Below are 13227 nucleotides of genomic sequence, written 5' to 3'. Positions count from 1 at the left end.
CTGTTGCACAACGTCTAACACTCTTTCATAACACCATACAACATTCTCAGAATCGTACATTCATCATAATATCCCGGACCACCTTTGGGACAGATGCAGGCTTCCGGATTTGGCATGGCCCAAATCAACCGCCTCCCAGGAATGTCCAAAACATCGTCAATGGGATTGTGGTCCGGAGATCTTGAAGCCCACAGGGGCGATATCATTGGCTTGAAGGGAAGTCATAAGCCTTGGACAAGGGTTTTCATCCATTAAGATGAAGTTGGAAGTTAGTGAACGCCGCCCAGAAGTAATTGGGACAGTGCTATCTTGACAGAGGACCCACGACTAGTGTGATGAATTCGTCCCATTAACGTATACCTGCAATGACAACCCTTACAACGACAATGTCAGTTCGATATCCCACCTGGATAACACTCCCAAAACTACCCAGTTCCGCAATGGTACAGTTGGCATCTCGTTCACCCCTATTTCTCCACACCACCAAGAAAGTCCAAACAGTATCTTGACTCTGTGAAGAGGACGCTGCACCAATGAATGACCCTCCAGTTGCGGTGCATTGTTGCAGTTCTTGGGTGAATCTATTTCATTCAGACTTATTCTTGTTGCTTACCACTGTCTTAAGAGTATATATACTGAGAGAAACAAATAAAGGAACATAGGAATACTCAAGCGTTTCTTTAATATTTTCCAGTTTTCATCACCAGCTTTGAATAGCGCTGTTGGAAGAAATCTGAGAACAAATAAAGGAACACTGCCATGAAGTAGTGTTCCATTATTTGTTTCCCTCAGTATATATTAGATTTTGTATACGAAGGCTAGTTAATAAACTTGATGTAGGTGGAACATCAGTTTGGTTATTTGATTTCAGAATTGAAGGAAAATGGTCGCACGCGTTTTTATGGACCGCCCATATAAATTAGAGTACGAGACTTACCTCTGAAACTGAGATTTCTAATGTGAAGAGGTTCCAGAAGCTGGCTGTATATATAACCGTGATCCGTCAACTTGATCTGTGTATCCGAATCTACAGGACACGCCGCTCATTACAGTGGAGAATACGCTGTTATCTGTAAAAGTGTTAGGTTCTATATCGTTTGTCCACGAGCTGTGGAACGGATTGTCATACACTTTCAGAAAATGACATCTATAGGCAAGCCACAAAGCATTGTTTTTTCAATCCAAAAATGTTACATCTATGGTTAATAGATGAAAAAAAATACCTTATGTTGGCAGGAGGTGGGGCCGGGTTGTTTGGCAAACTGTGGCACAAGCCTAAAGGTAATTTAACCGTCACACGTCCGCCCCTATTATAGATGGATATTGCGTGATGAACTCAAACACAACAGGGAGTGTCTCTTAAAGCATGTCACCTCGTTCAAAGATGCATCTGATTTTGTTTTTAACGCCTCAGGGAGCGGATAATTGATTCAAGTGCACGCTGATGACGAGACCATTGAAATGATAATGCAGCGTAAAAACACTTCATTTTTGTCTATTTCCTGTTTTGACGTATCACTTACAACATCAAAGTTTGTTCATTACATAACATAACTGATTTTGTTTCATCATTTTGTGTTATCAAATTAATATCCACCTTGTGGTAATAGTGCTACATTCTTATCGGTTTATTGCTCAAGTTTATTTTTGATTAAAATTCATATAAATGCGCAGTATAAATTATGTTTTGTCGTCGTTCAACAATACTTTGATGTTTGTTTTCAATTATATATGTATTATATACCTTGCCTTCATTAACATGTTCAGCCTAAATGTTAATAACTACACTGACTGGTATTTCGTGTGTAATCAACTGAACTCTTTTCCCACTTCCCCGCCGTTTTTATGCTGTTCCATTGTCTATGCCCCACTGTGAAGTCGCTCTTTTCTCTTTAAATGGTCGTTATTGTAACAACCCCGTTGCTTAAAGAACATGTTCGTTTTCGAAATGAAAAGTGAGTGAGTGTAACGTCACATCGGCAATATTTCAGACGAGAACTATATAAAGTATTTTCCCTACAATCCCATATAATGCGTCACGCCGATTCCCCACATGGGTACAACATTTGAAGCCGATTTCTGGTGTCCCCCGCCCTGATATTGCTGGAATATTGTTGAAACGGCGTAAAACCCAACTCACTCACTTTGCTTAAGACACTTATGGCAAAGTGCCACAGAAAACAACAGGGAGAAAAACCAAAAACAAAGGAGATGCTACGATTGCATGGCGTGTGCAAGATCATCCTGAAAAATAGCGCCTTGTGTGAAGGTCAGATTCCTGTTTTCCCCAAATCGAACAACAGATATGTTCACAGACTCTGCGGGCTTCCAAGATCTGACATGATAAACATCAAAGAAAAACGTTCATGGAGCCAGAATTAAGTTTCAAAGGGTTCAAAGTAAGGTATTTCTTTACATTTATCCCTCAAGATAATAGAGGGATATGTACTAAACATCTGATCTGATCGTTTATGTTGCCAGTGAAGTGCAGTTGATAATGCATACATTTGTTCTGAGATTGAGATGTGAAAAAAGCTCTCTAAAGTTAATGACAGTTATAGCACAGGAATCAAAGAAGCAATTTTAACATGCTCCTATATCCATCATTATAAGAGGTCCACCTGTGCAGTCATGCACTCCAAGTACACTAATGTCAAACTTGGGCATATAGTATCAGAGGAACAAAAACCATGAACTCAGACGGGGTTTAATGCATATATTAATGTAAATGGCTTTCTGCTTAATACAATGCACGGGGTACTTCCCTTCCATGTAAATAATCACCACAAAACCATTTCAATAATCATGATGAAAACAAAGCCCATTGTGAGATATAAGCTAATGATGATATCAAGTGTCCTAAAAGTCGTATCCTGTCCCAACAGTGACAAGCCATCGCAAACACACGTGACATCAGATCTGTTCTTCATCGGAAACTAAACACCAAACATATGATAAGTCAAAATAATGTATTGCATCATTTGGACTCATCGAATTTCGACATGACTTAAACCTCATCTGAGCGAAAGGAAAGAGAAGAGTATTCGAGTGTACCTAAAAAGTAGGGCCATGTTAACGTGCCAATCCGAATTGAAAATCCAGTTCATATCAATATAGAAAGAGATCTGCAAGAAGGGGAGCACAACTGGTACCCTCGGGAATGCCTGCTTCATGTAAAAAGGCCACACATCTGTATTTTTCATGAACACATATAAAAAAGGGAGTAGAGGGGTTACAGTATTTAATATATCAGGTGAAGACTGGTCGAATTTCCCGTATGCAGAGATAATCATTCATAATATATGTCTTAGTGTTTGGGAATTATTTTACACCAACTGCCACACAGGGACTTCATATAAGTTATTCATGTTATTCACAAAGGTTTCTTGGATAAATAAATATATATATATATATTAATCTACAACCTACTATCATGTTGGTTTTCTAGAAATGCCTTGGCATGGTAATGTCTCATAACTGAATTGCTTAATTCGTTTGCACCTCAGAATATTGATCTTGACGTGGCGAAGGTTTTCCAAACGAGATGGCATCAGCTAATGTTTCTGGTATCTGTTTGTCACGTGTTTCCGGTAACATGATGGCCATCATTCCAGCCGCTATTGAGAGGGAACCAAACACTAAAAGTGGCAAAACTTCTTGTAGAGGTCCTTTGGTGAGGATGCCCTGCAAACAGGAAAAGAAAGGCATTATCATCCAAAAACATATTGATAACCTAGTTAACGAATTTATGTTATATTATATACCGTAGTGCTTATATTTCGTGTTTCGAAAGTGACGTGATTTTGATTTCTCATTTCAATGAAGGTTTAATTTTTTTAACAGTTTTCTGAACATCATCTTCCCGAAATAAGGGGACCTATACTGTATCTCTTCTGGCTAAAATTGATTTTGGAATGTGTGTCAAATAACATGAGCGCGACTATTTTAGAATTTGATAAGCAAAACGTTTTTTTAATATTTTTTATTTTTAAAGCATTTTACTGCATTTTCATAAAATTCAACATACGACATTCCAGTGCGGACATAAAACAAAGGACATAAGCAAAACGTGTCTCACATTAATTTACCTCTACCCCCGTTAACAATACACCCCTCATTCAAACATAATAACAATACATAAGGAGATCGAACTTCGTATGAAGAGCATGCTTTGTTTTCGTTGAACAGGAACAACAGAACCTACTAGACACAGAATAAACATATTTGTTTTATCTGATGTATTTTGAAACTGTACTTTCTTCCATAACCAACTTAAAATGAGAAATACATGTTCTATATGACGTCAGTCACACTATTTATGCCTATAAACACTGCATGTGTACATATTCTTACCAGGTCAGCAATGTATGGTGCAACCATGCCAGCCACCCCTTCAAACAAGGAACAGGACCCCATAGCGGACTGTCGCAACGTTGTAGGAAACAGCTCCGCAGAGAAGATGTAGATGACAGTAAACGCTGTAGTCGCTCCAAGTTTACCAGCCATGGTGATTGCTATCAGAATCCATCCTGTTGCTTCAGGTCAAAAAAGGAGAAAAAGTAATGTGTATCGTCTTAATATCGAAATAGTATGTTGTGCTACCAGAATATGTCTTCCTATTGAATGATAAAATTGAATATTAAAACATGGAAGTCACAATAGGCTTTGGAATGCAAAGGGCCAAATTGACAAGATTATGAACATGCGCGCATGTGTATTTAGTTAATTATCATTAAACCATGTTTTGGAAATACATAATATTATCATACCAGTCACGCTTGAAACACTTATTTAATGCCCTCATGTAATATACGCAACGTGCTCATCTTAACAGCCATAAAATGGAAGAATGTCTTACAAGAGTTGCCATAAATCAGCGGGAACAAAGAAGATATGCACGTTAAGCCTCCGAGGACCATGGAGGAACAGAGCACTGTCTTCCTGCCAACTTTATTCATTAGAACATGGCACAATATAATTCCAAGTAGTTCCATCAGGCTGGATATGAAGAAGTTGAGATAGATATCACCGCTCAGGTTGCCCACATTGAGGCTTAGGCCGTAGTAGACGATGTTGATGGCAAACCTGAAATTACAACATTGCATTTAACAAACCCACATACAACATTAATGTGGTTGAGTGTAATTATGTACATAGCGATTGTGTTTTATCATTTTACTTCTGTTTTACTTCAGCATGTTGTAAATAATATTGTTTGCATCTTTCAGATAATGCAGGAACTAATAACTGTTTACAGTATTAATTTCAGATATATAAATCAAAAACGGTTATGTCTCATTTCAGGCGGCAAAAACTTTTTAAGCAGTTGTAAGCGAAGTAACATCATTAAAACTTTTCTCTTTTGCTTATTTAGTCAATGTAGGATAGATAGAAAAACAACAGAACTGAAGATAAATAACCTACAGGTGTGGTACTTGGAAATAAACAATCTAATGAGGAAATTTAATATCTCAAGTAATGAGAGCTGTTTTTACCTATGAGGATCTGATGTCAAAATCATGAGTTTTACTAATACCTTAAGATAGATATGCGAAATAAGGGTTTTCATCAATTGCCTAATGTGCAAGTAATTTCAGTGAAATCAAACCGTATATACACCAGATACCGACGATGGGAATCATAGTATGTCAATATGAGTTTCAACTGTCAAGTATTTGGAAAAAAGACATATTTTTCATTACATTCCAAACCATCTTCAATAAACTATCACCGACAGATGTCAGTTTATAGGACTTATTAATGTATACTATGTTGCTAAATGTATAGGATCATAAACGATGGAGGAATATATGTACCAGTTGAAGAACACGATGGCAGATCTCAGTAGAAGAACTGGACTTGAAAATATTCTCCACAGCCGTGTTTGTTGGACGTCTTCCTCAAACGAGAGGTCGGACATTATAGTTTCACTCAAAGTTGCTTTGTTGGACGTTGCAATCTTCTGTATTATGGTTTTAGCTTCTTCTGTGCGCCCACGAGACATGAGCCATCTTGGTGACTCTGGTATAAACCTGTAAATGTGTGGAAGATATACAGGCATGTTAATAAGGGATTAACCACTGGTTCGGATCAAAGATGAGAGGTTTGTTTTCATTTGTAAGTTTACAGCAGTGATGGACAAAACAGCCTCACCACCAATATGTCACAAACAGGATTGGAGGTATGCCCAAAGCCAATCGAAGATGTCGCCACTGCCGGATGAGATATGCCAGCCCTGTAAGTAGGAACAACCCCACGGTCCAGAAGTATTCGACCACCACCCCGGCAAATGTCCTCCTAGAAGGTCCAACAAATTCCATTGCTGTAAATGACAAACAAGTAGAAAGTCTAAATTTGTCACGAAATTGAAAAAAATATATGTTGTTTCCGAGCACATACAGAAATCAACACTTCAAATAATGAAGTTCTAAAACATTAACAACAACCTGAAGAAACAGTATAACATTAACAATGGTAACAAAATTCATGAGGTTCACAAATAAATACAAATTGCTTGAAAGCAATGGCTGCACAAGACACTGTGGTAGTAGAAATTCAGAGGCAGCAGTGAATGAGTGGGTTTGGCTTTACGCCGCACTCAGCAATATTCCAGCTATATGGTGGCGGTCTGTAAATAATCGAGTCTGGACTAGACAATCTAGTGATAAACAACGTGAGCAGCGATATACGCAATTGGGAACCGATGACATGTGTCAACCAAGTCAGCGAGCCTGACCACCCGACCCCGTTAGTCGCCTCTTACGACAAGCATGGGGTATTGAAGATCAATTCTAACCCGGATCACTGGATTGTCTGGTCTAGACTCGAATATTTACAGACCGCTGGAATATTTAATTTGCTGAGTGCAGCCTTAGACAACAACAAAACACAAAATCCAAAGTAGGATCAGGCTATGAAGCCGCTTGTCTTGATATAATGTGAGAGGCATGCGTTTCTATGTGATATGAACTTACTAAAGAGTTTTACAATAGACAACACTGCCCTGTAACAATGTGTAGATCTAAAGCTGTTAACGTCAAATGTAATACGGAAACCTCTTACCTAGGACAAATGTTAGCATAAACATTGCCATGCCAGTAAATCCAATCATGAAGTTGAGCACAGCGAATACTACAAAGTCTGTGGTCAGGGCAATGGCAACGTTGACTACAGAGTTCATTACGACAGTCCAAATCAACACTTTCTTTCTTCCGAACCTAAACAAGCAAATATACTCTTAGTACCATCAAGAACATGAAAGTATTACCAGTGCCAAATTCCACATAATCTTAATTTGTAGAAGTCTGAAAATAGCTTTGAAGAAGGTTACATACTCATTGATCTATTACATAAGGTCTAGGGTGTAAGAAGTATGGTTGTGTACATAATGGATTTTAATTCTTACATGTCCCCTAAACGTCCACAGACAAGGGCCCCAACCATTGCCCCTGCAAAGTCGATCATGTTGCTGTGGGAACGTAGAATCTCATTCTCGCAGACCATGTTAAACTGTGAACAAAACAAGGTGTGAACAAACGACATTGTTGTGTACTGTGGATACTGTTGTGGTTTGCACACAGGACAGTTCTGTGTGCAAGGAAACTTGGACAAGACTTCAACCATTTAATAAACCATTGTGGTGTTAAACGATTGAATGTCCGATGAAGGATCAGAATGAGTAGGCAACCAAGTACATATAGCGTTCACTTGTCATATGTAAAGACCCGGCTGAAAGGATCACACTGGTACAACGTTGGACACCCATTTCTGGTGTGCCCCGTTGTCATATGCCAGAATGTTACTTGAGGCTTCGTTAAACTATACCTACTCACACATCCACGAAACAGGTCAACTTTGTCATCTGGTAAAACTAAAGATACAAATAAATCATATACAACTACATCATCCTTGCAAATATGAAAATATGCAGAAGGTAATGGAGATTATGTACAGTGTTGCATAAAGTATAAGCTGCTGGGCAAAGAAAGGGCCCCAACCATTGCCCCTGCGAAGTTGATCATTTCGGTGTGGAAACGTAGAATCTCATTTTTATTGTAGGTATCATATTACATTTACCATATTACATTTATCATATAGTAGACTTTTATCAATCTATATTCGTGTATAATATTTTGGCTGAATCAAATTTTCTAGTGTAAACATTCTATTACCTGACACGTTATGTAATGGACATTTCATCCAAAAGATCATGACATGCAGGTGTACATATATGTGAAATGTTATCATAAGGTAAATATCACAGCAACTTACATCTGTAGGACCTGAGGATTGTATAACCGATTTGTCGTATACCCAGGCATCACAGGTGTACTGGGTGTTGTTACCATCACCACGAGAACTGTTGTTGTGGACGTCGTTCAGAGTGCACTTGGAATAGGAGTCTCCGACTTTGGGGATAAACATTTCAATGAGCTGCTCGTGATGGTCATCCTGAACTGCATAGGTGTCATTCCCAAGAAATGGAATTTTGCATCTGCAAATTCAAGTGAAAAATTGAACATTAGGCACATGGGAAGAGCCTTTGGTTACAGCGTTTGCTCGTCAAGGATTGCAGTTCCGGTATGTGTACAATTTATGAAGCTCATTTCTTGTATCATCTTCCGTGATACTGCTGGAATATTGAGAAAAGCGGCGTAAAATCCTACTCACTCACTCCTCAAAGTCACCATACCACCAAATTGGAGTGGACTTCATCCTAAATGTAGAAATTTTAAAATGGTACACTGTGTACTGCCACGTCTGCCACTTTTTGACATCAGGACTCCCTTGAAACTAGTCCCAGACAGAACAGTATCCTGGCATGACAAGCTGCCAACTTCAACATGCAGTTTGTGAGATTATTTGGGATGTATGGTCAGAGCAAGGCGCCTTCCTTTACATAATGTCCAAGAACTGACCCAGGATTTGCTTAAGGAATGGCATAGAAACCTCTAAGTTGTGAATCAAGTGTGTAATTCAGAGCCCGAGGAGAGGTCTTGCGGATGTGATCCATGTACGAGGTGGCTACACCAAATACTATCTTTAATTACTGACCACTTGCGTCAATACAACGTTACTACAACACGTCCGTGTTGATTTGTATATCTCATTCCTGACAGAAACCATACTAAAATGCCTGTATTTATTCCTTATCAGAGTCCTTGCGAACCCTGGCGAATAGAATTTCCATTTTCTTTCCAAATACTCATTTGTCCTGTTAATTCTAGTAACATAAACATCCACTATTCTCTTTGAATGCCATACATTCCGAAACATACAGTTGTCACATGGAATGGGTGGATGCCAAAGAGCTCTGAGTTATTAATATTTTCAGGAAATTCAGACATGCCACATCGTTCTAAACTTGACTTAGACTTTATTTTAGCTAGGGTCTGAGAGACAGGTTATCATAATTATGAACCCTATATATAGGTTCTTGTTCTTAAGTTATTAGATGTTTCTGATTAGGGAATACTCGTTTCAAGATCATTTCACTTACATAGCTAGACGTACTCTGAAGATGACAAAACAAATACGAGGCGCAATTTAAAATGCGACACAGATAGTTAACATCCATGTATGATGGTGGCTACAAATTGAACCAATACGAAATGATATTGGATGGTGCTCCGACAACGTTTTGTATCTTTTTGGTTAAATCCAAAAGCCAAAAGCATACTTCTTTTTCTTATATCTAGCGGCTGTAACTCACCTATAATTAGTTATCTCCAAGAAAAAGACAGGTGACATCGCCTGGTAAGCCCCAACTATGGCAGTTAAGCACACCAGGAAGTATATCCGCTTTTGGTAGGGACCAAATTCCCCGATTTCCTCCAGGAGTTCGTCAAATTTCATACTTCTAAATCAGGTGGCTGGTGAACACCTATTCTGAAAGCATAACAACTGCAGTGGTCTTTTTAGTCTTACATATGAGGATGTTCGTTATTCCTTGCACGCAGTGTTTGTCCACGATAAACCAACTCACGTCCGATTTGTTCTGTCATCGACCGATTTGTCCTCAGATATATTCCATGTATCTAGGATGATACCTGCATTAATTAATACGGTATTCATAGAGTAAACATCGTTGTCGAACAGCTGGCGCTTTTAAAGTATCATCATTGAATGCATGATGACACTAATGCGTGCTAGTAATTAAAATGCGTGCTAGTATCTGCATGTCTCATGGAAAGTTGTACCCATTATCATGCCAGTAACGGGAGAATGAGGTGCATGACAAAGATTACACACTGATGGATAGGGGGTTGGATTGGGGGTGGGGTCGGTGTGTTTGAATCACAAAGATCGGTGAAAGGATGCTGGGTGTGAAAACGTAACATAGGTCTATATCTCCCATAACATAATTATACATGTACAAGGTAACATAACTTGGCGTCCTATGATTCATTGAGGGGAAGGGAGCGATCAAACGTACACGCACAATGGTTTTAGTATTTCAGAGGGACATATAAGGAAGGAGGGTTCGGATGTGTGGAAAACTGTTATACAGTCCGGAGATCATTCCAGAGCCCAACCAACACCTCCATATTCTAAATGATTTGCCACTGATGCATACTGTCTGCATAGGCAGGTGGCTCTGGCTCCTAGTCCTGCATACTGCGGGTCAGGGCCCCGTTTCACAAAGCTCTCGTAACGCTACGACTATCGTAAGTCAATGTTACAGTATAGGATGTACGAAAGCTACGAGAAAAGTTACGAGATCTTAGGCTTACGAGAGCTTTGTGAAGCGGGGACCTGAACTTTAAGGCCTCAGTCCAATTATTTATTATATACCCATGTAAACTTTGGATAGTAATACAGGGGTGCAATACTGATGACGCGGTCAAATTCCGTATTGCACCCCAGATTCCGTATTGAACCCCTGCCGGTTCTACTTTCTCCAAAGCTCGGCACTTTCCGGGATTTCCCGTACCCACTAAATTTAGACTTAATATGTAGGTCATTGGTTTACCAGCTAACGAGAGGTGATATGATTTTTAGGTTGTATTCGATTAGTTTGGAAAATAAAAAAAATATCGTACTTGTTGATTACATTAAAAGATTGAAAGAAAGTTGTCTTTTTTTACGTGACATATATCGCCTGCTCGTTGTCAAAATGTCGGCAAACAATAACATCGATGGTACTATCGATCAAGACTTATTTGACATGTTATTTGACGAGAATTTTGGTACGTTTGAACTGGAATACTCTATGATTACTTTGGAATCATCACCAGTGCCTCTCGTAACAAAGAACATCAAAGATCTCAAGGCATACATCGAGACCAAGAAAAGTGTCAGCACATTAAAGAAAACAAACAGTGTTGTTTCTATATTCAACCATTGTTTATTGGAAAACAATGTGAAAACAAGACATGCTGACCCCCCCTCCTCAAGAACTGGATGATCTTATTGGATCCTACATTCTTTCTCTGGAGAAGGACAATGGTGAACCCTACGAACCTGACACATTAACATCCCACCTTCGCGCCATTGATCCCCACCTTCGTGACAATGATTACCCCTTTAACATTGTGCGAGATGCGGTATTCCGCACCAGTAGAAAAGTTCTTGAAGCCAAAAGGAAAGAACTAAAACACCAAGGTAAAAGGAATCTGCCCAATAAATCCGAGTCTATGTCAGTCGAAGATGAGGAACGGTTGTGGGAAAAGGGCGAATTTGGGAGTCATTCACCTCGGTCAAATGTGAACACTTTATGGTACTATTTTACTAAAATGATTGGATTGCGTGGGCGGGATGAAAGCTGAAAATTAAAATGGGGTGACGTTCAACTTAAAACAGATTCTGATGGCCAGGCATATCTTGAGTTTTGGGAAAGGGAGACTAAAACAAGGGGCGGAAATTCCACTCACCATTGCATGTTCAATCCTAAAGAAAACTCTCTTGTTCCTGTTGACAATTCGTCTAAAGCCAACTCTCTCCAACAACGCATGGCACTGTTAAAATCGTTTGAATGTAGGCCTAACAGCAGTCAGGTAAACCAAAACACTAATGCACACCACGGAATGACATCCGGATTATTCAACAACAGTAACATTTACGGCGGCACCTTCAATATCAATTTTAACGTGTCATCTCAAACAAACTGCACGAGCCTCGAAACTCACCGAAAGCGTAGACGTGTGATCTTCGACAGTGACTCCGATTAAATGATGACATAAACGTGTTTGAAAATTGAAAATGACCTTGAACTTTCTGAAATGTTTATTACTTGACAGATCGATTTAAAAGTCGAATAGATTGTTCGTTCCTTCATACAAGTTTGTATGCATTAAAATATGAATGAATTTCATTAGAATGGTGTCAGTATTTTGCCTATGGTAAGTTGTGAAAGTGGGACTTGATTCATGACGTCATGTGGAGGAATGTATGATCTAGGTCATACTTAATGTCAAACTAACCTGAATGCACATCACGCCCATACTGATGAAACTGCACTGGCTACCTGTTGATGTACGTGTTCAGTATAAAGTGCTTGCACTGGCTTATCAGTGTTATCACCAATCAGCACCTTCCTACCTGTCTGAACTCACACAAGTCTACCACCCATCTAGAGTCCTCCGATCTGCCCAACAACATCTCTTCTCTGTTCCAACCCCACGTCTGAGACGATTTGGTCAGAGATCATTTACTTACAATGCCACCACTCTCTGGAATAAACTCCCAGATTATCTTAAAGGAATCCCTACTCTGCAAATGTTCAAAGACAGTCTTAAAACATTAATCTTCACTCAGTTCTATAGACTCTAATAATTTCTAACCGCGATCTCTTAACCTGTTGATGTCAGAATCTCTTATGTAGCGCTATGAGCATACACTTTGTGTCTGGATTGGCGCATTATAAATGTACTTATTATTATTATTATTATTAATGCAGAAGACAATATGTATCGCTACGCTATGATTTGTTTTATTAAGTAACAGATTAATGCAAGATAAGAGAGTATATTTTTTTATAAAAGATAAAACCATGATAAAAGGTTCTAGTGTTTGGCGCCAGTTTGATGTGTGAGTAGATAGTTATTCAAACATGAGGTAACTTCATTGCTACCTCGTTTAGCTTAATATTCGGGCCACATGCACATCGTACAGCTGATGTGCTCGTGTCATGGATACCAAAGTTATAAACTCACAACTGACGACAGTAGAAAATATCTGAGTGGCTCAGGACAGGTAAGGGGAGATTCTGCTGTAAATCAAACTGAA

General features: G+C 39.1%; 1 protein-coding gene across 1 annotated transcript; it reads right to left on the bottom strand.

Moving 5' to 3' along the window:
* Positions 1 to 3209: 3209 nt before the first annotated feature.
* On the bottom strand, positions 3210 to 9957 carry LOC124289587 (organic cation transporter protein-like). The gene is made up of 9 exons (XM_046726159.1): positions 9713 to 9957; positions 8272 to 8494; positions 7406 to 7509; positions 7063 to 7217; positions 6154 to 6322; positions 5817 to 6032; positions 4859 to 5085; positions 4354 to 4535; positions 3210 to 3684 (listed from the first exon to the last, which is right to left on the bottom strand). The coding sequence occupies exons 1-9, from the start codon at positions 9853 to 9855 to the stop codon at positions 3487 to 3489; spliced, it is 1617 nt and encodes a 538-aa protein (XP_046582115.1). The 5' UTR covers positions 9856 to 9957; the 3' UTR covers positions 3210 to 3486.
* Between the last annotated feature and the right edge of the window lie 3270 nt (positions 9958 to 13227).

This window comes from Haliotis rubra, unplaced genomic scaffold (genome assembly GCF_003918875.1).
Source record: "Haliotis rubra isolate DU_JTF1 unplaced genomic scaffold, ASM391887v1 Scf443, whole genome shotgun sequence".
In the NCBI taxonomy this organism is placed as follows: domain Eukaryota; kingdom Metazoa; phylum Mollusca; class Gastropoda; order Lepetellida; family Haliotidae; genus Haliotis; species Haliotis rubra.
The sequence above is the reverse complement of the archived record's forward strand: the minus strand, read 5'-3'. Positions and strand labels throughout refer to the sequence as shown.

Coding starts and splice junctions, on each gene's coding strand:
- LOC124289587 (XM_046726159.1), bottom strand. CDS start 9,855: ATGAAATTTGACGAACTCCTGGAGGAAATCGGGGAATTTGGTCCCTAC. Junction 6,323..7,062: donor TATGCTAACATTTGTCCTAG/GTAAGAGGTTTC, acceptor TGTCATTTACAG/CAATGGAATTTGTTGGACCT. Junction 6,033..6,153: donor CTGTTTGTGACATATTGGTG/GTGAGGCTGTTT, acceptor ACACATTTACAG/GTTTATACCAGAGTCACCAA.